Source organism: Athene cunicularia (assembly GCF_003259725.1).
Source record: "Athene cunicularia isolate RWA chromosome 15 unlocalized genomic scaffold, athCun1 chr15_part1, whole genome shotgun sequence".
In the NCBI taxonomy this organism is placed as follows: domain Eukaryota; kingdom Metazoa; phylum Chordata; class Aves; order Strigiformes; family Strigidae; genus Athene; species Athene cunicularia.
The window spans coordinates 1,395,413-1,422,891 of NW_020799121.1; the positions used below are offsets into that span (position 1 = coordinate 1,395,413).

A 27,479-nucleotide genomic window follows, 5' to 3' on the forward strand; every position below is an offset into this window, starting at 1 on the left:
GGAAGGGAGGCCTTCAACAAACCACTGAATGCCCCCACTGGCCCACGCAGAGAGGTCTCCCACACCCCAGTGCTGTGCCTCACCCGCAGGGACAGGCAGTTTCAATTTACTGGATAGACTGAACTTTTAAGAAAAAGTATTCAGGGACAAAAAGCAACTGTCCCCCTGGCTCTCCTGACAAGTCCCTGACCCGCGGCTGCATCCCTACCACCTGCTCAGGCTGACATTCACAGTTCTGAGGCTGGCAAAGGCTTAGGGAGATTCTAGCCAACTCAAAATGCCACTTTGTTTTCTAGAGACACCATTTTCCTGTGTTTTAGACAGTCTTACCCTCTGTTACTGAAAAAAGGTCTGTGTGTGATTCGAGGTCAATTTACTGCACAAAGGACTTGGTTTCCTGTTATCAAGCCTAGACTTTCATCAGAATAAACATCCCCTCACTGCACGTCCTGTAGAGAAATACAAGTAACATGAACAGAATATATCATGACATTCTTGTAAAAGAAACTGGTACCTTATATTTGCCTACCACATCCCCCTTCTCCCACTGGTAAGTGCTTTCTCAAAGTCCTCCAGGGCAAGTTTTGGGTGCTTTCTTGTAAATGGAAGCAAGAGGCCTTGAACCTTCCTGAACTGTGCTTAAGGGTATGTCGTCTCCTAACAAAGATATTTTCCTGAACAAGGTGTTAAATACAGAGCTAAACCATTAGCTGACCAGGCAAGAAAACATCAAGAGGCTTGCACAGAGAATCCAAAACAAACCACACAAAGTAAATTGGGATGGTTGTATTATTTCTGTTACAACCTGACCAAACCATCACTGTCTTGAATCCAGGATATTTTACAGCTAGAGTATCTCAATTCCTATTTTTCTAGCATATAAATGACAAACTCCACAGCAAGGTATTTAGAAGACATCAGAAACTGGCCAATCGATTCTGCATTAGAACAGAAGGTCATTGATGCTCCGGGAAATGCCATACAGGCATGTCTGGCACACGGATACCCAGGGCGGCGTTTCCTATGGAAAACTCCTGTTTGGCTTTGGAATCTCAGCCTCCGCTTAAAGGAAAGATATACGTGCCAACCTGACTTAAATTAGCCTTGGAAACTGCTTATGGAAAATGTGCCAGCTCAGATGCGAATCCCTCTTACTTACCTCGTGATGACAACAAAAGCCTGATGAAATTTTACTCATCCATTAACAAAAAAGACTTTGCTCAGCGACACACGTGGGTGGGATTCCAGCAGGGTGACATTATGCTTTTGGCACGAGGCTCTTGGCCCCCAAGAATGGCAACCCTGTGGCATGACAAATGCAGGCACTCCACTGCAGCAGGCCACAACCACATACTTTACCTGCTGACTCAAGAGGAAGAATGCAGAACCTACAAAAATTAAAGTTCCAGCCAAAATCCCGAGATGGTAATCTCACAGAATAGTTCTCCAGGTAAAGATCTGTGATTAGAATTATACTCATGAAAATACTAGCTGATTTCTAACCACATTTATAGCAAGGTATATCCAAGGTATTTATTGCTATCACTTCAGAAAGCCACTGGAGGAAAAGAAAAAGAAAAAAAGATCACTTAGCTCCTTTGGACAGTGTTACAGTATGATTTTTGTATTACCACCATGGATAGAGGTCCCTCTACGCTCCAGGACAATCAGTGCAAAACTCTTTAATTCTCCTGTTTTAAGCATGAAAGGATCTTTGTTTCTCCTACTCCTATGCTGTGTTTCATTTCTTCTCTCTGCTCTACTTTCAAAACTGAAAGCAGCAGCAAACAGATCAAATGATTTCCTAGATCACACATGGCAGTGGAAATCCCAAAAGAATCCTGTTTTCAGGTGAAAAACGAATGTTGACACCTGTCCATACGGTGCAGTACCAGGGGCCGGGGTTATTTTCTTGTTGAGGACAGTGTATTTAAGGATGTGGTTGAGACAATGCATTTTCCGTTTGACTTCAGTTTGACTTTCAATTTGAAACAGAGATACTACTCTTCTTGTTAAACACTATCCCAGAAACAAGGAACGATTTTCAGAAGCACCACCAACCTGTTTGCGGCTCAGCAGGTTAAGGATATCCATATTATATCTATTAAAAAGCCTGTGGTCACAATAAACAAGAAAGGGTTCCCCTTCTTCTGTGATTTTCTGAAAACCCCTGTGAAGCATTCACTTTCCCCTTACAGAATGTTCCCAATATTCTGGCTTTTAAAGCGGCTTGTAATCTTAATTGCTGTTCATATCTTTGGGAGATCAAAGGGAGGATGTCTGTGATTCTTTGTATTACTCACTGTTACATTAGCACAAAGATCACATATTCATTTATTTTGGTTTAAGAGGTAACAGTCTCCTTTCACTGCACGCACATAATTACTGTAAGCATTCAGGGGACTTGCCAAATGATGCATGGGGGGAGGAGGAGAATCTTTGAAGAAAATTGTTCAAACGTAATTTAGTTCACTAATTGGCAAGGGACCGTTACTAACGAATTGCTTCTGTTTTATGTCAGTAGTGAATCAGGTTGATGATGTGTAACATACATTAAGTCAGTTAATGAGTATTAACTAGAAATGCGACTGAAACACAAGAAAAAGGGTTTTTTACCTTTAGCTAGCCCAGCAGAATTGCTAATAAATAAAAGGATATGTGTAAGTGGCTTATGTGATTCCAATCTGCAGTGGAAAGACTTTTCTTAGAATCTGATGGTAACCACAAGTTTGTGGGAAAGAAAAATCAGACGCTTACTGTGGCAGTTCATCACAAGTTACTTTATTTCTAACCAAGCCTGAAATGAAAATGACTACAAGTCATTACAGTAAAATAGCTGATTAGAAGCCAACGTGAACTGAGACAGTGAGTCTCTGGCCATGGCTACAAGACCAAGACATCGTGCAGTCAACTAAGCTGTGGATTTATTTCGTGGTGTCTGTGTGCACACTCTTACTATGTGGTAACACAAGATAATTTACTTCACTTTCATTGTGGGACGAGACACTTTGCATCTTCCAGCATGCACCAAGCAAGCCAGCGTGCCCCTAAGCCCCATGCACACAGGCCAAAGGCTGATTGTGGGAGCAGCCACAGTCACAGACACGTTTCACTTTCTCCTGCACGCACAACGCAACAACATGACAAGGCTCTGGGTGCAGGCAGGAGTCAGTGGGCTGAAGGAATATGGAGGGCACACGCCCCAACAGTGCCAGGGCAGAGCTTTCAGGTCAAGGCAGGTCCTGAGCTGTAGCTGTCCTGCAAAGAACACAAGCCTCCCATGGATGTGCAGGAGCGAGAGCAAATATCATTACAAAATCTGGGCAGAAGGAAGATTTCTGGTTTGCTCTGGCATGTGAACAAACTGGCTTATTAGGCCACAGGTGCAAAAATGAGAACATAGGACTGAAAGTGAGGAGAAAATGGAGAACTCTCATGTCCTACAAGTTCTGTGAAACAGGCATCAAGCCATGAAACCTGCCAGACACTGCTGCAGGCTCAGGGACAGTCAGTGGTCTGTCTGCCCTGGGCCAAGTGAGGACAGCTGTGGGATGAGCATTAGGATCACAATGCATTACTCAGCTACCTGGAGGTCAACTAAACATCTCGGGGTGTTCTATTTCAGCATTATCTCTACTCAGTCAAGCAGTTCCAGTCGGGCTTTCAACTCATTCTGGCCAAAGTAAAAGCAGAAGAGAGATGCATTAATCCCTACCTCCTGGTAGCTTTTATCTAGTCAAGGAAAGATCGCTGTGTCAGCAGTGAGGAAGATCCCTGATGTCTGGAGCCAACCTTAAGCACTGCCATGCAGAAGCCATCACCCTGCTAATGGTGACAGGGAACCCGATGTGCCAAAGGATTGCACTGGTGGTGAGGCCCTTCAATCAGATGCTCTAGACACTATGGGGAAGATACTTGTCAAGGGATCCTCACTGCTTTCTACAGAGCTGTCTGACATACACCACGAAAGAAACAACATCCCAAACCACTGCTGCTCTTCCAGTCCTGTCTTGAAATGCCTTTGTTGTGTATCTGAAATGTCAGGGATGCTGCTACGCTACTGGGTGCATTACTCTGTTGTGCTCTAGTGCTTTTATTCCCCTGTCACCATCAGATTTGAACACTTCAGGCAATCAACATTACATTGAGAAGAGGGTGCTCTACATTCTCTTCTTCAGTGTTTCAAATTTCAGTATCTCTTTTGTGATGTGTCTAAAATAATGCAAAGGCTATTCCCTGAACATATATTATAAAATGTCTAAGACCAATTAAGATCATTTTACTCCTCTCTCTCCAGTAATAGCCATTAGGTCTGGACAAAGTGCCTGCCAGGCAATCTACATGACACAAAGCACAGCACTTTTGCTCCAAGGGGTACAGAATTTTTTTCTTTTGTTGCTGTTGCTCTCCTTACCTGTACTTGCAATCACAAGGTACGATACCTTCATTAAAGTTAGGTTTTAAATGTGGTGTATTGCAACAGTATTTCTATCACACAACTGCCTATGCCCCTTGGTACATGGTAGGTTGCTGAATAAGCTGATAATACAGTCATAGCAACACCACTTGCAGAGTCAGAAAAAAAAAATTCAGCACCAGCAGAAAATGTGTATAGATTACTTTATCTCTGTATTCAATATAGATAAAAACCCTGCTTTGAAAAAAAAAAAAAAATCTATGCTCCGGAAACAGTAGATAGGATGAAGGTAAACAATCTAGTGAATCATGAGACTTGTTGCTTGCTGGCATTGATACCTCAGAGTTCATCTTGAAAGAGTGCCATTAAATATTGATGACATATTGGCAAAGGACAGTCTAGCCACAGAGGAGGACGCTTAGCTCATGGGAGGGGAGGGATGTGAGGGAGAGAGACAGAGAAAAAGAAGCACACAGACACCGTTCACATGGAATCATAAATCCTCAACTTTAGAACATCAAACAAGTGCTGTTGGTTGACATTGTCATGACAATTATGGTGCTTGGTGTCTCTTCACAATCCAAACTTTTCATTAGACAAATAAACATGCAGAGATACACGTGGTACGTGGAAGAGTTAAATACTGGATGACAGTAAAGGTCTTTACTAGTCAGATGACAATGCAACTCACACCTTCCAAAATGTATTGTGTGTCAGAATTAACATAATTTCCTGTCTTCCAGAAGCAGCTTCTCTGGTTCACTGACCTTCCTTTTCTTCTTGGGTCCTATCACCTCTTCCTGGCTAAACGCAAGGGTCAGGCAGCTTATCTGTAAGAACCACCAGAAACAGTGATCATTCTCATGGTACAGGCTCCTGTTAGATGAGTCAAGAAATACAACTTCCAAAACTACAATGTGTTTTCCTGGATCCTCTTGGGTTTGCTCAGTGTGATCCTGTTCTCCAGAAAAGCAACTGGGCAAGGAATCAAAACTGGAATACTGGATAGGATTGGGACTGTAAGATTTGTGAAGGCAACAGGTTCAGCTGCAGGGACAGAGAATGTTTTTGGTGGCAAAAGGAACAGTACCCATCTCCCCACCACCGACAGAAAATACCAGAAGCAAGAAGACCTTTGAGAAATATAATAGCTTACAGGGCATAGCCTGTTTCACCAACCTCAGATAATCATAAAAGTACATAAAAGAAGGGGGGCACTTATGTCAAATTTGCGGTCACTGGAAACAACCTTCATGAGGAGACATGCAGTACCTCTCTTTGTACATCAGGGAATTTCAGCACGAGTTGGTCAATCCCAGACTTCAAAGACTACCTGTGCATCTGCAAAAAAATAACTAAGCAAAGCAAGCTTTTTTCCAAGAGGCTTAACTTCCCTCTAGAAGGACACAAACCTCCCTCAAAACCATTGAGGGGCCTACAAACCAAAGTGTTAAAAACCACAGATAAATACATGTTAGAGTATAAATGGATCAATGGTACAGGCAATTCAGACAGACCACAGAGAGACGGACAGCCAGAACAACAGTCAAAGTGTTGGTTGTGCCAAATGACAAACTTACTTATCCTCGTTATCACATAACATATTTGCATTTTTACAATAATAATGTGGAGCTGCAGAGAGTAGCATGTGTTGTTGCCCACCCAGAAGGCACAAAGCACACAGTCTGGCAATGTAACCTCTCTTGCTCTCACTGGAACTGAGCTGAAGGGACACACCACAGCACACTGCTTCAACTTTGCCTCCAAGAGAAAGTTCATTTGGATGAAAATAAGGTGAATGAAGAGGGAGAAGAGTGCTAACCAAGTTCCTGCTCTAACTCCAGTTTCACCATAAAGCATGAAGAATCCTGTAACTGAAGCAGGATAAACACAAGGGGTTAATAAAGAGCTATTCCAGAATGCATCCTGGAGACAAGCACAAGGTCTCTAGATTACAAGATGTGGTCATTACAGAATTCCCCACTCACGTCATCAAGGCTTTCTTTCTATGTGACCTTGGTATGAGGCTTCAGTAATCTCTACATAGCAATGGTCTTTCCAATGTGTGAAATAACTCTGATTGTGGATTAACAGCAACATAGTTTGAAACAACCTCACTTTGCCTCTCTATCATGTTTCAAATTGTTTTTCCTCCCCTCTTCCCTCCTCTTCATTATGAGCAAGACAATATTGCTTAATGCAGAAAGTACAATTTCCTTTCCATAAAAACAGAGAAAACAAGAATCTGCTGCAGTGGGACAGGCAGGTTCTCCCTCATCCCGCACACTCAGGCTGACAAAACTTCCAACACTGCCCAAGGCGTATTTGCTTGAGGAAAGAGTGATGAGTAGATCTCTGTGTTACAGCTCCCGACCTGATATCCAGCTGCTCAAACTGGCATTTTAGGCAGTTATTTACTTTCCTCTCCCTGGCATCGTTTTAACCTGTCTGCTTCCTTTTTTGAAGTAAAGGGCCCAGAGGGGGAAACACTGCATCCAAAAACTCTCCAGTGCTAACACAGCTGCAGGGTTTGTACCCTGTCCTGCTGGCCACACAATAAAGCAAGGCAATGATCCCCAGTCACCCAGCCTCCAGTCACCTTAATAAGTCAGCTCTCCTTCTATTTTAGCCTAAACCACATAAAAAAAGCATCAGCGAGAGTTGGTGTGTTTATTTCCTCTATTGAGGAATGAATCTTCTGCAGCACAGACAACCACTCAGTACAGTTTTTACCCCTTTGCTATTCCTCCTAAATTTTTTGCATGGACAGGATAGTTTAGAGGAGGAAGAAACAGTCACAAGGAGCAGCTGCTCATGCAGAGTCCACTTCAACTCTCTGACCACTTTCCTCCCGTTTACCACAGGCAGCATGACCACCTAACAGGAACCTGAGAAGAGTAAAAACATCTATGCAAGCCATCAAGTGCTCTAGACAAGCACTATTCATCTGTTGAATGAATAAGACGTCAACTGTGTGAGGTATTTCACCGAAGCCAACATGTCTTGTCCTGCCCCTGCCCAGCTATAAGTTCACGTAGGAACTCAGCACCAGGAACAGACCCCAAGTCCATCTTCCAGGTCCCATCCTTAACCAAACACTCAAGCTTCTTCCACAGAAATGTTGCTCTAAATGGGATTAAGTCAGATGCTATGTATGTTTATTTGACTTTAACCAGAAAGTAAACCTCTTAAACGGTGTGGTGAAAAGCAGGAAATCCCTCCCATTGATTAAACATACAATCAAAGATTCCAGGAGTTGATTAATTCTGATTTTTCTCATGTACTGGGATGCTTGACTTAGAATAATTGATGGGAGAGCTTGCGTTCTATAAATGTTGGTTCTTTGTCTTACACAACCACTACGGGCCCTCAGCTCCACTGATGAGCCAGGTGCTATAAAAGCACCCAGGACCGGGCGCAGGCCCTCGCACGCTTACCCTGCAAAGGGAACACGCCGACAACGGGACAAGTGGGACAAGTCCAGATCAAGTAGCAAAGACAGGAACAGATCTGTGACCTCCTGACTATGAGTCCAAGGCACAGTTCTGGGTCTAGGTCATACCACGAACACAGAGTGAATTTGAATCTCCTGTTTTACAATACTGAACTACGTGTAAAAAAGTAGTATGTTGCCACAGCATTTTTCTGTAAAAATACAGCTAACTTGTGAATCATACAAGTGTTACTAATTTCTGGCATAAAACTAACAGGACAGCTGCACATTGTCTGGAGAAGATATCAGGCTAAAAATAGATTAGACTTAGATTAAAGCCTTCCCAAGGCAGACTGGTGGATGAAACAGAACGAGCAGACCACAGCTACACTGCTATTCTTAGATAGACAAAATCAGGACCTAGTTTTGTGCTCTGCAATTTTCAATCCCCAGTGTCCCCACATATTCCAGCCAAAAATTCCCAGCATAAATTGAAGCAAATTTACAGCTCTTCTGACATGTGTTTTGCTTCCCAAGGCATCCTATGTAGAAAATTGCACAAGAGCATTCGGCTGTGTCCCTCTTTGTCCCTGGCCTGCCCCATGCTGAGGTTTGGCACTTGGCAAATTTTATGCCCTCAGAAGAGCTCCCTTTGTCAGGGACACAGAGTGTTTACTTTGGTACCTTGTAACTATCCTGACAAATTCAGAAGTGCATTAATGTCAAAAGAAGTCCAGTTCCATCAAGTGAGCTAGAAAAATAAGAACTGAGACTTCACTGCTGAAATAAGGCAAAATGATCCTCAGGTGTCAGTACAATAAACAGTATCTGCAGGGGATGTCTATCCTCATCAGGAAACTTTAATCTGAGAGCCAGTGCCTGATGCATCCTGTGATTTCAGCTGCAGCTAACATTGACTCGATAGCATGGCAAATGCTTGCCACTTTCAAAAATCAAGCTAGTGACTAAATCGATCCTGAGACCTGAGGCATCCCTGTGAACAGCCACTTCTCTCTGGTTGAAGGCAGTAATTCCCACCTACTCACTGACAGCTGGCTGCCCCATGCTCTCCGAGGACAGCAGGTTCACAAGGTACATCACGGTGCCCAGTGAAAGGACAAGAGGAAATGGACACAAACCAAAATGCAGGAAATTCCATTTAAACATACAAACATTTTAATTTTTTTTACTGTGAGGGCAATCAAATACTGGCAAAAGTTGTCCAGGGAGGTTGTGGAGTCTCCATCCCTGGAGAAATTCAACACGTGTCTATACAAGGTCCTGAGAAACCTGCTCCACTTCCCTCTGCTTTGACCAGGTAGGTTGGACATGATCATCTCCAATTGTCCCTTTTGATCTCAGTGATTCTGCAAAGGTGGCACAGGGGTTAAATGCCCAAGGTGGGGCTCACCACTGGTCTCATATCAGTTTCCAGTAAAGCTACTGCACTGACATCAGTAAAATTAATCCTGATTTTCATCTGTACAAGCAGAGGACAATCATGCTGGTTAGCATGAAAGCCAATTTATGCAGGTGGAAGAATGAAAGACATTCAGTGTGGTGCTTCTGTGGAAACTTGCCACATTTTTGTCCCCAGGAAGCCATGCCAACACATCACTGACTACCACTGGTCCTCTTCCTTTTCCATAGATCACTGTTAAAATCTTTGACATTCAATGCAATTTCTTTTTCATGAACTGGAAGTTTCACAGGCCTACTCTGTACCTCATGTATCTTGCAGCATTTAAAGGACTTACGACAGATTTTTCCAAAGTGTAAAAAAATTCTTCAAAAATATCTGTTGAAAAAATATTTATCAATCTCTCTCCTTATAATCTCTTCCAGGGCCCTCAATCACACTGTACGCTGTCATGCCAGCCATTCTGACTGCTGGATCACAATCCAGTATGCTCCCAAAACCAGAAGCTTTCCCTATAAGATTACAGCATTGTAACCGAGGAGGCAAAAAGCAACAGACGCTCCTTCTGCCTACTAGGCTGCTACCCAGCTTAGGCCCTCATGGGATCCTAGACCTGTCCAAACTTAATTTATGCAGATTTCTTTAGAGGGTCTGGTTGAGTTGCTAGCATGTACATTATGAACATATGCAAAGGCAGTCAGTGTGGAAGCTCCACATCTTCCTGTAGATGTCTCTGGGGTAGCTGTCATGGAATCTGAGGGCTCAAGGGTTAAATCTCCCCGGATCCACAGGGTGATGGGCCTCACCTCTGAATGATCACTAGGAAACTGTTTCCTGCACACTAGACTGGGATAACTCATGCAAGGGATGAATGGCCCCAAGATACAGCTAAGGATCTGACGTGAATTGAGAGAAGCCAGGAATTTCCTGACCTCCCTGTCTCACTCCTCCCAGAATGGCCTGAGCTCACAGGAAGGAGAGAGGCAAGCTCATCTCTGAATCTTTCTCCTCATTGTTTGGGTCTGTGTAGCCTCAGCTGGTTTGTAGGAGAAAATGTTCTGGGAACTTCTCATCAGATACAGCTCTCTTGATAGACAGTTAGAGATAAACCTTTCTTTTTTTTTCTTTTCTGCAAAAGTTCAAGATAATGACATTGCCACAGAAAAATGCTTTTCTATTGCTCTGCAAATGGCAGGCTTCACCCTTCAACTGCTTTCTGTCATGGCAATTTTAAAAGTGGTTTGCCTGGGAAAAATCAGACAACAAAGGTCTTGATCTCCAAGCTGTTATTCTGCAATTGAATCCACTTGTGCCGACCTTCACTTTCAGACAGAAGCTGTGTACAACATGGAAGCTCAGCAAAGGCACAAGAACATCCATCAGGGTACCTGTGGTCCTGAGCACCAAGAGGACACTGATCTCTGGCAAACACAACAGATATTACTCACAATTTGCCTCCATGAATGACTGTGTTCAGACCGGCTTCCATCACTGCCACAGCCCCTTGGAGGAAGAGGACGTGGCCAGGTAGCCAAGTCTTCTGTGTGAGGAGCAGCAGCTGGAGGTCAGACAGGCTGTCCTCTGAGGTCTAAAACAGCACTGATTTACAACATTTAGGTATGAGTCTCTCCCTAGACATCTAACTTTCAGACAGTTCCAGTTAAGAGAGCTAATCCGCATGGCAGAAGTATGCCTACAGCAGGCAGTGAATCGCAGTGCAGAGATCCCTGAGCTATCACTGATCCAAACTGGTATGTCCACACAACGCCAAGTGTCAACACTTCCTCACATCCCACAGCAATCTAGTAGCATAAGCAGTGTCTGGCGCTTAGCTAATGAAGCCAGAAACTTGGGAGGCAGAGCTGACTTGTGTTGTTCTGATACGGCCACACCATTTCCAGCTTTGGCGCAGGCTTGGTCAGGGGCGATTCAGGGCTCTCTGCACGGCTGCGTCACTGTGCACTGAGACTCTGTGCTCTAAGGACCACCCCAGAACTTCAGCCCACAGCTTCCTGATGGGAGATAAAACCCTGCAGAGGCGTCCACATGGTCAGATTTTACTCATCTTCTAGTTCTGTTTCATTCCAATCTCATTCCACTGCAACATGTTTGCTTGCATGAAGACAAAGCTGACCAAAATCAATTTGCAGACCAAAAACATTAAAGGATTCATAAGAGGATAAAGGAGTATGCTGAAGAATTCAAAAAACTATCTTAAGTTCAGTGCAGGACCCCATTCTCATCAGCAGATTTCTATAAGTTATACCAATGTGCAGCAATTCCCTATTATACCCAACACTTCACAACTCCTAGAATGCCAGTGGAAAGTAGCAAATGCATAAAGATAGCACACCGAGCCAAATCCTTAGCTGATGCAATCAGAAGAAACTCTCCCAAAGTCAGCAGAGGTAGGCTAATTTACATGCTGGTGTCTAACTCCGGATGATTAAGTACAGAGATGCTTTGCTGGGAAAGGGCAATCTCTCATTTGATCCTAAGTATCATCAATCATGAGATTGCAGATAACAAGCCAGTTGAGTACATGTAAATTTTTCTCCAATCTGAAAAGCCCTCTGTCAGAGACTCTGCATGGCCATCGCTGAAGGCCAGTTACAGTTCTAACTGGACAGGAATAGCTGCTTCTCTTTTGGCAGATCCGCATCCTTTGACTCTCCCATGTTGATTAGATAAAAATAAGCCTTTAATACTTTCATTCCTGGTTTTCCTGAAGAGCTATAGGTCACAAAGATAATGACCAATAAACTCAATTCCAACAGCACAGGTTTTATTTTTGATAACCAGAGAATCAGAAGGAATAAAGCAGTTCAGATGAAGAGCAGGAATGGGCTTGTTCACATTTCCAAAAGCAGCTTGTGACTGTGGGTACCATTTCTGAACTCAGCACTTCTTCAATATCAAGTCCTTGTGCTGATATCAAACTCTGGGACACTCCAAATTGTTTTAGTTAGTTCTGAAAATCTCAGTATGAACGTTTAACTGTACAGAGAGCACCTTTAAACCCAAGCCCCTGAGGTGCTGCCCCATGGACCGCTGAACAGCTAACACTGCATTGCCACCAGAAGGGCAGGTCTCCCTCCCAGCCCCTCTCTGCCCGTTCCTCGCCACCCAGGCTTGCTCGCTCCCTTACAGCAGTGCTGGTACGTCAGCCATCAGCAAGTTCAAAGGGATCTTCTGGTAAAAAACTAACACTCAAACTCGCATGCTAGCACAGCAAGTCTAAGGACTCATGTCTGCCCCAACAAAGAGGCAACCTCCACAGACCAGGCTATGTTGTTCCCCAAGGCCCCTCACAGACCAGGCTAATTAAATTCTGAAATCCAGGAGAAAACAAGACACCTTACAGCTCTTTAAAGCAGAGAGCTTCTCTGAACACACCTGGCAGTTGGAAAACACTGTTTCTTGACTGCACTGTAGTCTGGATAGCAACAAGGTGTTTGCATTCATACCCCAACAGGACTACTTCTACCCACCTTACCTGTACTTGACCCTGTTAGATAACACCTAATTCAAACTTCCCATCCACTCAAGCTTGTCCTCATTTTTAAAGACAAACTTCACTCACCAGTTTGGCTTCCTGATTCAAGTGGAATAGACAATGGTCACTTGTTTTAACCACTTCCCTCAGAAAAGAAGGGAAAGTCCCTCTCATATGGAAAATAGTGTCAAATTTTTATTAGTGCTGGCTTTACAATGATGATCTGCACTTTTTAACTAGTGACTTAACTGCATTTTTCCCTAAACTGACTGAAATATTAGCCAACTTCTAAGCGATGATGGTTTAAAAAACAGTATCAAAGAATACATTAAAAAAAACCCTCTGTCATGCAGAATCTACCAGGCAGAGGGCAAGGGATTTTTTTTTTTTTTTTTTTAAGTCTTTGGAAACATACAATGGATAAAGTGACTCTTCCATATTTCAGCAACTAATGCTGTTTCCACCACCTTCAGACACTCTCACTATTGCTACTGTATTCTAATGAAATTCACATGCTGCAAGAGAGAGGTGTCTGGTGCTCTGCTTACAATCGTGACAGACCCGAAAGAATGTCAGAGCATGAATCAGTGGGACAACCATGAGTTACAAACAAAAAAGGCTCCTGTTTTCACACAGACAACAGAATAAACAATGATCAGAAGGAAACTGGAGGATGTGACATGAAAAAAAATGTGGTTAAAGTTTGAAAAATACCAGCCTAGGCACAGAAGTTCATTTCTAAGATCCACAGTCAAGGCAAATACTTCACAGATGCCTTTTGAATGACACGTTAAGTTGTAGTCTCCAGTTGCTGTCTGGGTTAGACACCCCGGGATTCTTTTCAACAGAGGCGGGGAAAATTTTAGTAGCAATTTCCTACTCTCATTAACTTATCCTGTAAAGATTCAGTTTCTGAACATTCAAGCTCACACGATTTTCAACTAATTTGAATGGGAGGAGGATCAAGTGGCAAGTCTGGTGGTATTGAAAGATTTGCCCTGTCACTGAAAAAAAACTCTGCACAAGCCCATGAATTTGACTTCTTGATTCTGACTCAGGGTTTGGCCTGGGCAGCCTTCAGGATGGAATTAATTTCACATAACTTTACTTATCTAAAATTATGTCTGGTCTACCCTAGTTCTTTGTGTTGCCCCAACAACCTCTGAAAAAGAGACCAGCACCTCCAGGGGATAATTCTTTCTATCCTAGAGAGGTAGCCAAAAAGGGATAGGATCCAGTAAGTACCTGTGACTCACACGTAAAGATAGTCTGGAAACAAGAAAGAAGAAGTGAAGACCATGTTAGGCAACAGACAGACAAACCCTTCAAACCTAAAACGGTGTGGTGATTTCAATCCAAAATTTTAATCCAAAACCACACACAGGTAAACCATCCTGGTTGGGACGGCAACACATTTAGTCTGCATGTGTAATTCACAAGTGCCCACCCCAGAGAACAGTACAAAATTCTTGTACTGGATGCATGAAATAAGATGACTGTGGAAAGTTTCTTCCTAAATGCTTCCAGTTCATGCTTATATCCCTATTCTCTAATACTTTGTAGCCTCTCTGTATTTTGATACTGCACAATAAATCCATTGTTAGTTGAATTTTGTGCCATCCTAGGTGATATAATGTTCTGTGGCAATGAATTCCACCTTGCCTGGTGTATCTTAGAGCCACTAAAACTTCCTCACCTGTTGAGATGCCGTTGAGCAAGACATCTTGCCCATTTTCTTTACTCCTGTCTTCTTTTTTTCACCTACAATCCAAAATCAAAATTAGCTTCGAAGTCAAAACCCTGTATTTGATTGAAAAAAAACCAAACAGAAGCCTGACCAAACCACTGTAGCAAAATCCCATGCCTGATCTGAAATAGCATAACCATTGCTCTTGAGCACTGCCAACACTGGCAGTTTATTCCTGGAAATAGATTTCAGAATAAAGTGTCATCCGAATGTGCAACACATCAACTTGCAGTAGCTCCTATCAATTATACTTAAACTCCATTTTAACCTGGTTTCTAAGAAAACAAAGCTTATGCCTGCATATGCTATGTCCAAGCGTGTGTGCCTACGGGGAAGGAGGGGAGCTGTCCTGTGACTAAAACAATTGACCTTATTAGACAGTTTCAATAAAATTTGATGGGGGTCCCAAAGCACCTCAGTTTCATGGAAACAGGCAACTGGTTAGAGGAGGAGGATGCAGTTAATCTCCCCAGAGTGGAAAATGTGACAGTACGAGTTCACCCCTTATTAGTCATCGGAGAATCTGCAGAAGAAAGACCTGGAAAGGTGACTTCATATGCAGACAAGCTTCTTTATTCCACTGCTTGGGGATCTCAGGAATGCTATTTACCATTTTGTCACTAGATGGTATTGTTCCACAGGCTATAGCTGAGAGCCTCAGAGGTCAAATACAGCATGGTATATCAGAAGCTAGGTTGGCTGAAGTGAGAGAAAAGGCTTTTTTGCATTTATTTTCATGTACTTTTTTTACATATGGAAGTCATTAGCAAAATCAAACTGTAACTGCCAAAGGAAAAGGGCTTTGGTGAAAACGTAGATAATGTTACTCAGTATTGATGAACTGCATTTCCTCCATATCTGAAAAAAGCTGCTGCGATAAAGAGGTGGAAAGATATTGATAAAAATTTGAATGTTTCTGTTAATAAATCAAGCATACAACAAACCCTTTATTACAGCTCAATCTGATCTGACACAAAATTCATACAACCTAACAAACTCTGTTTATCCATTTCAAACTAAGTGAGAAAACCTATTATGGCTAGATAACAGTCATGAGCACAAGCTCCTTCAGTTTTGAAACTAGGCCTTTACCTGTATCTTGAAGGTAAAAAGAAGATGCTTCTGTTTTCCAGCCTGGATGGGTGTCACTTTTGCCCTCTTCACGCTCACTTGAATCTGCTCTGACAGGGAGGGGGTGATTCTGTAAAGCAAATGATGTTTTGTCATAATAGCATAACCTAAAAAATATGCCCAGGTGGTAAATCCATAAACCCATCACTAATAGGGATGAGATTTTCATAGCTCCTCAGTGTCCAGGCCTTCCTTCTCTCAAGCCCACAGGTCTTTCAAGAGAGAAACTTTCTAAGACAAGAATGAATTCTGACCTAAATGTCTTCCTGTTTTCAGAAGTTAATTATGTTGGGGTTTATTCCCTGGTACTGACCACCTAAAATTAAACTGTCAACTCTGAGCTACCAGTCCAGGCTGCTCCTTCTGCCATTTTGAGAGAGGCCCCACCAGAGGACCCTTCATTCCAGCCTACCGTGGTGTCTAAGGAAATTACCCGAATCACCTGCTAAAGCTGCTGCCTCCTCCTCCACTAAGCTCAGAAAGAGGCCTAGAGAAATTAGACACAACACACAACTTCTAGATGCCTAGAGGTAAGTGGAAGGAATCTCACCTAACTACACAGCGGAACGTGGCTTAGTCCTGAGAAATGCCAAGTGGAAATGCAAAATTGTTTGCAGTTTTCTCCATTTTGTGCATGTCTGTGTATAAGTGCATGTGTGTGTGTGCACACACGCATGTGTCGGGTCTCTCCGTACAGTCACTGCCCTCTTCTGGGAGAGCACACCAGACTTAGAAAATTGGTGGGTACCCTGGAATGAAATTAATTTTATGTCTATGGACTTCCAGCCTCAGAGTTCAATCCGTTGTAGTGCTGCTGCCCAACACAACCTGCAACCCTTATTAAACTAGGATTCAGAGAAAATTATTCTCTTAAGGAGAGTTTTACTAGATAAACTGTTTCTCCAGTGAGAACTGAACAGAGCTATTTCTGTACCTTTGTGCCCTCCTCCTCTTCCTCTTCATCGCAGTCTAACCCTTGATGGGAGATCTCAGTAGGGCCATTCTTCTTGACCAAGTTGCTCTCAACTGTCTTAATTCTCTTCTTTTCAGTTGTCACTCTCACTTTCATGAGGTGGAAGCCAGTGGAGACTGACCCTACTCTCAGGTTGACAGGATCACCATCAAAAAACAGGTCACTGGGGCTGCCATCTGCCTTAAAGCCAGGGGGCTGGTAATCTTTGGGAGTTACTGCACAGGGAGAAGGAACCCACTGATGTCAGAGAAATCAAGTTCCATCTCACCTTAATCTGATTTATATAGAATAAGTGTATACCAGCCTTGAGTAACATCAGCTACTAAAAATATTCTGGGTTTTTTTTCAGGAAGAAGGGAGAGAACACAAAGGAAAAAGTGAGCTGATCAAATGTTATCAGGGAGCTCAAAGAAAGAATGACTAGGATGCTGAGATACCATTAATGTGCTCAGCTTTCTGAAGCAGAACCTGACATTGCCTGTTCCTTAAAAAAACAAAACCAAAACCCAACAGTAAAGGAGAAGGATGTCTCCTTTTCACACTGCATGGCTGTATTTCTTACATGGATGTTGAAACCTTTCTTAAAAAGCATCTGTCGTCCCCATGTGTCAGAAGACTTTACTGTGTTTTACACCATTTCTCACTATTATCAGCTAACAGCTTCTACCATTTCACCTTTCTATGCTCTATATACTTTATAGGGGCTCACAATTATTATAGAAAGTGATGGAAAGGGAATTTTTCCCCACAGCATGCACTGTTCTCCACCTACCATCATTGTAGTAGAGGAGTTTCATGGTCAGGGTAATGTCATTGGGAAGTGGCTCGAGGTTTTGCATTAACAGGTACAGCTTACGGATCAGGAGCCTGCTGGCCTGTTTAACATCCTCGCTGCACACCCCATTCACAAAGTTCATTTGGTTGCTACAATTGGAAGAAGAATAACAGATTTGTTTTCCTCAGTCATGAATATTCACGATCTAATTACAAATACAGAGCACCCACTGACTCATCTGAAACCAGCAGTGACAAAGCTACAATGCCTTTATGTAATTTCCAGATAAACAGGGAAGTGAAACAGACTCCAGGGATGGGGTGGCATCAGCAAAACAACAGCTCTAAACTAAGAGGCATGCCATTTACATTTGAACAGATTCTGTAGCTGGGGCACTGGACCCCATTATTCAAATGTCATGACTCACTTGTTTGAACATGATTAAATTGGATCAAAGGACCATAAAACAAGTGCCTTTCACCTAAGCAATTTCAGGAATGAGAGGAATGAGGTGAGAATCCCATATAAAGCCGATTCATCACAGGGGCTATTTTCAAGTCCATTTTGTAGTTTGAAGAGAAGTGAATTGCATGTTCTCACTTCAATTCCATCTAAGAAAAACTAGCTCAGAAGCACATTTTTCAAAAGTGACTAAGGGGCATTCCTCTCACCTCCTTCACCCATCCAAATGTCAGCTGGCTAGTCTAAGCAAGCAGTCTAGACTGAGATAAACGTCTAACAGAAGTGGGATGAATCGCCCTCTGGAGGAGTTTGTTCCTCTTGACTACAGTAGATGAGATGAGCAACTCAGATCAGCCAGCTAACTTGAGACAGTAGAAGATGGACTAGATGAATCACTGTGTGACTAAGGAACCTAAACTTCCTTACCTTTCTATGAGAAGGGGCCATTAAAAAAAAAAAAAAAAGTAGGTCCTTCATTACATCTCTGGAAGACCACTGCCTGCATGGTCCCTAACACAATCATCCCAAATTGCTTCAAAAGTAGTACGTAAGCTAAGAAAGCAGAGGATCCCAGGGCTAAATTTGACTGATTAGACCACTGGAAGGTACAGTGTAACTTCCAGTTGAAGCTTCTTGGTTTGTCATGGAAACAGAGTGGCTGTGGAACAGCCTGACCTCCTAGGGTATGCAGGGCATGGTTTGGTAGGCTCCCAACTGCCAACAGCAAAACTGGGCTGAGAACACTGTGCTATGAGATGAAGTACTATATGTTCAGAAACGTACATCAAGTGAGAGGACAGATGCTGGCAAGGCCTAAGATGGAGTAAAGAGAAGGTAGGCCTTCTCTTACACATCACCTTTGCAATCTTGGGATTAGAAGAATAGAAATGGTAAGGAGAAAGAGTATAAGCAAAAAAGAGATGAGACTTCCATAGGAATTAACAGGTCGACTACTGGTTCAATACAGGAATAACACTGTGGATTTGATGCAGGCACGTGTCAAAAGGTAGAAGCTGAGGAACTGAACCTGGATTGGGATCCATGGTAAGGAATTCCTCCCAAATCCATCTAAAATAAGGCAGAGATCATTTAGGAGAAAGTTTCCATTTACCCTTCAGATAGGATGATGCAGCCCCACAAAACATCTCTCCTGGAATGATTAACTCAGAGTTTGCCCATGACAATAAACACTGCAGGTGTATAAAAGTAGGGTTATCAGCTGAAGGAGCTGATAACAAAGATGACACAATACTCTGATCAATGCCAGAACGTCAGTTCACTAATGACTGCAGGCACACGCATGATCCTGTGATAGCAGTGTCAGTCACTGAGGAAACAGAGCAGAGCTCAGGAATCTGATGCCACGGGCTTTGAAGCTTCAGAGCAGTAATGAGATTTTGATGGCGCAGATAGAAACACAACAGCAAGATTACTTAGCCTCTCCTCGGCCAGCACGATGGACACAAGGGATGCTGAGTTTCATCTGGGGACTGTTGTTATTTCTAGGAACTAATGACTGATCTGACTACGGCTGATTAAAAAAACCAAAGCAGTCAAGAGCCATCTATTAAAACCCAAAGGTCTCCTCTTCCCCTCAGTGTAGTGAGGACAGCAGCTTCAAAGCAGAAACAAAAGGTACAGTCAACAGGACACTAGACTCAGACATAGTTCAGATTTTCCCAACAGAAAATCATTTTGTCATATACTACAAATTATTTTGATGTGTTTAGAGCAGCAAATGACACGCTACAGCTTTGCAGAGGAGTCTTCTGAGAAGCATCCCAAATAGCAGAGCTCTGTTGCTGTACAGACAGGTTCCAAGGCCCAAAGATCCATCTTTCACCAATGGCAACTGCAGAAGCAAATTATTTTTCTTTGCTTTGGTTATACCCAATTGCCTTTGATAGTATTTATTTTAAACTACACAAGATTATGGCCTGCTAAACACAGCTTTAAAGTTTCTAACAGACAAAGCGAGTCAAAGAAATGCAAAAAGCTGCTGCTTCCTGCCCACATTTTGCAGCATCAAGTCAGGCACCATAAGTGAAAGTTCTCTGAGGTCACCCATGCAAGATTGCTCAAGAAGAATACATGTATGCAAAGCCCAAGGAGAAAATATATCCTGGGTGCGGGATCATGGTGAAAGGGATCAAACCTGAAAAATCTTCATTTGAAAGCACAAGGGTCTCTTGCGAAAGTGGAAGAACACTCATTATTAGTTGAGACAGTAGCAAGCTCAACAAACAGTGCTGGTTTCTGCACTGCTGCCCTGATTAGGCACCATTTCTATAAATTGTCTTTAAGTCAGTTCTGGTGGACTATAAGTGCCTCACCGTGCTACATGACAACATTTCTGCTCATCAGCTCGGCAGTTCATATCCTGTAGGGTGACCATCCTCAACTCAGACAATATTTACAGCTGCTTAGCAACTCAGATATGCTCTAATCATAAAGTGTAGTTTCTTCTTAATGCTTCAAGAGCATAGTTTTCAGTGTAATTCTGAGAAATAAAACTGAAGCATTACCTGATGATGTCCATCTGGGGCACCTCCTTTTTGTACTTGAATTTGAATTGATACAGTTCAGTCACTGTCTAGAGATTTAACAAGAGAGGGGAAAAGAAGAAATGGGTCTCTTTCAATAACAAGTTTAAAGACGCATACTGAACCTAGCAGTGTCCTTTCACAACTTTATGCCAGAACACATCATTAATTTAATGACACAATGATAGCTTTAACTCTTATTGCTTGCACAGGCTTTGGCAAATTTTCTTAACCACCATAGCTTACCTAGCACTAAAAGAATCACAAAAAAAGACAAACTTCCTGCTTCTTCCTTCCACTTCCTCTGTGGGCCTAAATCTCTAAAGAGGCACTGGGGCTACATCACAATGTACGTACGTCCCCCCTTACTAAAAGGAAGAACGTGAGGCTTCACGGGTGATGCAATGTCACAATAAAGCCTGGCCCAGAGTTCTGTACGGAGACAAGGGCCTGAAAGACTCTTCCTGCTAGGAAATACAAACAATGCTGCATGGGCAAAAGTTGCTGAATTTCACCAGTCTCAAGAGTTTTCTGCGGGAGATAAAAAAACTAGATGATTTTCCATTTAAAAGGAAAGGATTTGCTACAAATTTAGAGAATAAAATAATTAGGAAGAATGGACTGCTTCACCACAGAGAAAGGCTCTATTGTAGTCCAATTCCATGCCTATAATTCAGTTTTTCCAGAGGCAATGAGGTCAATTAGTAGGAGCTGAGCTGAGCCCTTAACTCTGAGCCTTCCTCACAAATCCCAGCCTTGGTACAGACTAAACTCTTGCTCTCTCCCCAGCTCTGTGGAGACAGCATGGATGCAGAACTTTGCTTATCTGTCACACTACCCAGCTCGATGCAGACAAAACAGAAACACAAAAGAGAACACTAAAAGGATACGAACAGGCGTTATGCAACATGTACATCCCAGGTCTGAAGTGATTCCTAACTTCTGTCCTAAACCTCTCTGCATGAAAAAACAGCTCTCTTTTCAACACTGCTGTTAAAAACATGGTTCATGAAAGAATTATTTTGAACTTCCTGTTTCTTCTCTTCGGGAAAGAAAAACAAAATTGTGAACATGCCCATTAGTTGCCTGTTAACATCCCTGCCTGAGGCCCTAGATGGGCCCACAGCCTAGTGCCTGGTAGGAGCGTTTGATCACAATCCAGCTCACTGAGCTGTCATTCTTGAGTGAAGGCAGAAGAAGAGAAACAGGGTCACCAAGCAGCTATGTGAGGGTAGAATTTAAGCCTACAAGTCCACTCTGAATACAAATCTACTCACCCATGCTTTCAGTTGCCTCAGAGATTAATTAAGACTTTTTCTTACCTCCGGTTCCTTGGGATTGGTGTAAATCTGTTATAAGAAAGCACAGTGAGTGCATTCTCCTCTTGGATAGCTTGAACCAGTGAAAAGTGACTAAACAATGATATTTTAATTTTACAGCAGAGTTTGTACTATCTTTAGCGTGGGATTAGAGAAAGGAATGGCTGAGAAACTGCCCTCCTCTATCAGCAGTCAATACTTACCACTTCAAAGACAGGTAGAAGATGCTCATCTGTGTAACTGTGTAGGAATGAGGTTAATTCCCATTCCAACCCTCACAGGCAACTATGGATGCCTGAGATTTAACTACTCAGATTATGCACAGAATAGATGCATAGCATAGCTCAGCCCTTGGTGCTCTACAAAGGAGCAGGGCAAAAGACTTGCTATGTAACGGCCAGTGTGTGGTTTCTTCAGGATCAGGTTAATAAGAAGGGCTCTTCTGCAGGGGAAAATGGAGAAGACACAGCAGCTTCCAAGGGGGGAGACAAGAGTTTAAAGGAAGTGACAATATGAAGCACATGAAAGCACTTCTAGGACTTTAAGGATGCATGTAAGGCCGCAGTCAGACGTCTGACATACTGAGAAAAATATTCCCACACAGCCTCGGAAGTTCGTATGTACCATATTTAAGAAAGGTCACCACTCTATTAAAAACCACAAACATTTTTGACTTCCCCTTAAAATAGGCACAAATGGGTTGACAAAACCTTGATTCCGTATCTCTTTCAAGCAGGGTAGGGGAAGAAAACCATGTTGTATTTGTTTACTTACTGCAAGGACAGCAATGTGTAACTGTGGAGGGAAAACCAAACCAAAACACAAAATCAAATTCTAACCTTAGTGAGCAAGGAAAAGACAGACCTATCAAAATCTAACTACCTACATACAATGAAGAAATAGATACATTCAACAAACCAGGAGTTAAAAATCTTATGCAGATTCTCCATAGCACAGCATCAGCAACACCTAGTGGCCAGTTCGCTTGGCTTTACTTGCAGTTTCCCAAGAAAACAACTGCATGTGCAGACTTCTCTCTTGAGCCTCTTTCTAAACATATCTCCAAACCCTGTGCCTATTTAAAACTCTCTTACAAGAGCACCAATCCCTACTGAAGACTAGTATTTTCTCTCTGCTATGAAAATCCCCAAAGGTATTTTATTTATGCAGCAAGAAAATGTACATGGGACTACTCTTGAAAACAATCCTAGAACATGGATTAAATATATCTGTCAAATATGAATTAATTTATGTCTCTCACACATAGCAGAGGACTAAATACCTCCTAGAACTGTCAGCAAGCAATAAACTGAGTTCACAACATTCTGAATTATCTTATGCACACCGACAGTTGTACTGATGCATAAGAGCCCATCTGATCACCAGTGCCAAAACTAACACCACTTCATCTGATCGAGATGAGAGTTGGTCTGATGATCAGTGCTGATAGCGATGACAACAGTTGGTGCTTTTTCCTGTGCAGAGCAGTTTTTATGTGAGAATCAGTGAGGAATATGATTACTTACTAGCTGATTTTGTCCCAGAACCTGTTATATATGTTACTTGATTAATTACTTTCAAAAAAAAAAAAATCCTGAACCCAAGAGGAAAATCTAGGAGAGTTAGAGAAAATGAGAAGAAAGGAAAAGACTAGGGGAAAGAAGAAGAAGAAAAGCAGCAGCACAGAAGAACCTCTCCCAAGAAAACAGGCATGGAGATCAAGATCTCAGTTCTGACTGGCAGTGTCTCTATCCAGACATTAGAGAACGCAAATGTAGAACAGAGAGCTAAGGGAAATCACACACCATTTACAAGTAAGCTTAGACAGCAACAGTGGTCAGTATTTGGGATCAAGGAATAAAATTCCAAATCTCATGTGTCCTCCCCCTGTCCCACAGCTGTATATCTGCATTGTGTGCATTCAAGATCACTACAAAAATATAAAGCAGGAATGGAAAGACAATTTTGTCCATAATTCATGAAGAAATAGGAAACTGCATTTAAAAATGTGAAAAAAACTCACATACTGCCTCTCCAAAGCATCAAAACAACCTTGGATCCTGCCAGGGAAAAACATGTTAATATTATCCAGCAATATTTATCTCCTGATCTGTAAACACACATTAGATACACTTTAAAGTGCATTTTTTCTGGAATTAAGACAACACAGCTATCAACATTTTGGGCTTGTAAAGTCCTTTTCAGGTCAACCATCATAAAGGCACTGTCCTCCCTTCTGCATTTGTGCATTGTTTATACTTGTAGGGCCATATCCTGTCAGCCTGGAGACCACTTAAATCCAGATGAAGACAAGGATTCAAGACTTAAGGCTGGCTCCAAGTGGCTCTCTGCTCAGTGCTCTACTTTGGCTCCCCAGCTTGCTCTCCAATGGCTCTTTTCCCACTGGCAGTGTACAGAATTTGGCTGAAACTTCATTCTGAACAGAGCATGACATGTCTGGTCTTGTAAATTTTTGCTATCTGATGAAGAGTTTACAGCTACGGATTTTCTCAAAGTAGTAAATATTATTTGAGGTCGCAATGGTCAGATATTTACTCTGAGTCAAAGGATGTGCAGCCAGGTATCTCCTTAGCACATCAAAGTCAGACTCTCTGCTTGTTGAGAACATGCCAACTCTGAAATACATCCTAAAGGAAGCTGTAAGGTACTTAGACATTCAATATTCAGGGAGATAATATATCGTACCTACTAAAAAACAAGCTACAAGAATCCCTATAAAAGTTAAACTAGGAAAGACTAAACAACAGAATCGATCTCATTATTTTCTTTACCCTCTGTACCTACACTGCCTGTGTGCTCTGGGGCCTGACCATGACCTCACTACAGCCAACGCTTCAACAGACCTTGGACTCACATGATCCTTGTCAGCTAATTCTGTCTTGCTTACGCACAGGGCCAAGCACACACGCTGCAGCAGTGGGAGCTGCCCTGGCACAGCTGGTAGTGCTACTGGGCACAATATTTTCAAATTCAGGAAGAAGAAGAATGCAAGGGGTAGATGTCTTGCTATTCAGCACAATCTTGTCTTAGTTTCGCTGTTACTCACTTACCACTTGACTATCTGCAATGATCCCAGACAGTTTTTATCTTCTCGGAGAATTTTTAGACAGAGGTCTGCAAAACCAGATTTAGCACGTAGTTACAATCCTTATCACAGTTGTTGGGCAAACACTGGAACTAAGCCAGTCACCCTCCCTTTTCTGGATAAAATGCATTATCTGGAGGTCCTTCCTGAGCGGAAATGTTGGTTTTCCACTGAGTCCCAGGTGGGCTGACACAAGCTTATTGCTGCATTTTCAAATGTCAAGACTTTCCTAAGATGCTCTGTGGCTCTCCCAGAAAAAGTGCTAGACTTATGGCTTGATTTTGAAACACCACAGCTTCTGTCCTCTCCTCCCTTCTCTTCTCCACTCCCACATATTCCACCAACCCCTAACAACACTTTGAAAGACCTGACATTTGCACAGAAAGGCTAGTAGCTTTTCAGGGTTAGGTGATCAAGAGCCAATTTTGCATTTCCCATGCCCTCAACCAAGTCCACAAAGTACAGTGATCAGGTTTCAGGACAACTAAGTGCATAAGTGAAAACATGGAAACAGATGGGAATGCATGGAGACATTTCACACCTTACCAACACATCCTGAATGAACACAGAAATATTGATGAATCAAAGTATCACTAATCCTTGTGATGTTATGACAAGACTTTAGTTCTTAAAGTTCTTTTATTTCTTAAAGTTCTGAAGCCCAGGCACATGCAGCTATGTGAGATTTTAAGAAAAAAAAACAAAACACAATAAACCAAACAAATCTACTTTCAGTCTCACAGGAAAGCTGAAAATGTGAATCTGAAGTGCTCAAAAGTACAAAGGAAAATAAAACACACCAATCAGAGTTAATTTTTTTAAAACTTACTGATTTTTAAGTCAATCTCCTGACTCTGAGACCTGATTCATGGGCTGGCAATGCCAAGGAATGATCATAAACCAAAAGAAACATTAACAGAAAAGCCACAAGTTGTCAACAGCTCTAGGTTGTCTTCTATGCTATCTGATGCAGAAGCACTGTCTGCATCCAGACTTGAGAAGGCCTGATAGCTAACTTCCTAGTAAACTGAACTCAGAAGTGCATGAGCAGCTGGAAGCTAACGTGTAAAACAGATTATAGCTAAAATATAGCAAGGAGAAATAAGAATTCAGCACAAATTGAAATGTTACCATCTAAATAGCGAGTTCCATAAGAGCTTTCCGGGAACAGCCCTCTCATGTATGTTATACAGGATACAGAGATGGCCAGAAGTCTTTTCACCAGCACCACAGACTGCTGCTCAGTAGCAATTTTGTTGGGAAACAACACTGATTCCTGAAAAAGAAAGGCATAGCAAAAAATAGCACCATCTTAGTGTCACAGGGATTTTATTTACAAACAACTCTCAGCAGGTGGAAAAAGGGGGTAACGTAGAAATGTAATTTTAACATTTCTGTGGTCTTCATACTACACAGGGAAGACAGGTACAACTCGAGTGGGATGAAATGTTTTATGGATAGTTATCAATAAATCTGACAAAATTTACTCAAATTAAGACTGCACTGGTTTGTCATTCCCTCCTCTTTTATCATGGTTGAACATTCCCACCCCCTCTATTGCACCAATGCTGGCACTTAACAGACAAACACCCCTAAAAAAAGAAAAGTATATAGTTTTCTGCCAACTTAGCTCTACAGAGTTAGTTGTGGAGTCAAACAAGTGCCAGTGCTGGTGTGGTGTTCACTGATGTACCAAAGTTCACTGCCTGTCACAGCTTTTTTTGAGATCTGACAGCAGACAGAGCCTGTCAACACTGTATGCAGACCTAGTTTTTAGAGTGATTTTAACTCAGAGTTGTAAACAGTACATGTCTATGACTGGAGCTAATGTAAATAATAACCACTGTGTGACTTTAACACAAACAATCTCAGCAGAAAGTATACTAAATTTAGTTCATCTATTAGTTCATTGCTTTTCTTCGTGCTAAAAAGCTCTGTGCACACCTAATGAGCCTACATTTATTTAGTCAAATACATGTCAGAGCCTCGTGCTGTATCTTCCTGAACTCATTACATTGGAAATAATCGAACTGAGAACAGTGCAGACAAGAGAGAGTGTTCCAACCTCACCAGGCACAGATGTGCCAGGTCCAAAACTGAGAGCTAAGATTGTCAGTACCATCACATTTCAAGGTTCTTACCGTAGAGGGCTTTTTTTTTTTCTTAGTCTGTAAAAGCTGATGAGTAGCCATCCTGTATTTCAGAGACCTGCCTTCCACTTGTAATTAAAACCTGAAAAAAACCCAGAAGATATGAGACACCTGGAAAATACGCAGTCACTTTTATTTCTCATTTTAAACTAAGCATAAGATTTTTCAGCTAATTGCCAGGCAGGTCAGCTAACGCAAAGCAAACCAAGGATACTCCATGGCACTGTCTGAGAGCCTGCAGAGCAAGAAAATTCTCTATTCACTGGTAAACGATCAATAGTATTTGAAATTCAGGGCCACAACTGTACCTGGTGTCAGCTGGTGCCACTTCAAAATGCATTTCTCATATTCCAAACCACAAATGTTAATTCCTACAACCATTAAAAGTGTGAAGGGGGAATGTGAAAGAACTGGAAGTCTGCCAATAGCAGCCAATATTTTAGCAAGCGTAAGCAGGAAACGCACTAACATCAATCTTGGTGGGAATAAAGGAATGATTCTTCTGGG

At 42.2% G+C, this 27,479-nt stretch overlaps 1 protein-coding gene across 2 annotated transcripts; it reads right to left on the bottom strand.

Annotated features, from left to right (window-relative positions):
• Nucleotides 1–397: 397 nt before the first annotated feature.
• On the bottom strand, nt 398–27,479 carry HORMAD2 (HORMA domain containing 2). 2 transcript variants are annotated; one of them, XM_026859773.1, is made up of 14 exons: nt 27,281–27,479; nt 26,964–27,054; nt 25,954–26,098; nt 24,788–24,851; nt 23,740–23,776; nt 22,491–22,511; nt 21,720–21,746; nt 20,380–20,447; nt 17,390–17,541; nt 16,579–16,832; nt 15,606–15,714; nt 14,463–14,527; nt 5,185–5,247; nt 398–449 (listed from the first exon to the last, which is right to left on the bottom strand). In XM_026859773.1, exons 2-14 carry the CDS (start codon nt 27,012–27,014, stop codon nt 438–440), a joined length of 1,068 nt encoding a protein of 355 aa, XP_026715574.1. In that variant the 5' UTR covers nt 27,015–27,054; nt 27,281–27,479; the 3' UTR covers nt 398–437. The 2 variants fall into 2 exon arrangements, with proteins under 2 accessions (XP_026715574.1, XP_026715573.1); XM_026859772.1 differs by lacking the exon at nt 398–449 and having other exon boundaries at nt 4,658–5,247.

Coding starts and splice junctions, on each gene's coding strand:
- HORMAD2 (XM_026859772.1), bottom strand. CDS start 27,014: ATGGCTACTCATCAGCTTTTACAGACTAAGAAAAAAAAAAAGCCCTCT. Junction 15,715..16,578: donor AAGAGGAGGAGGGCACAAAG/GTACAGAAATAG, acceptor TTTGCTTTACAG/AATCACCCCCTCCCTGTCAG. Junction 5,248..14,462: donor GCTCAACGGCATCTCAACAG/GTGAGGAAGTTT, acceptor TGGTTCTTACAG/ATAAGCTGCCTGACCCTTGC.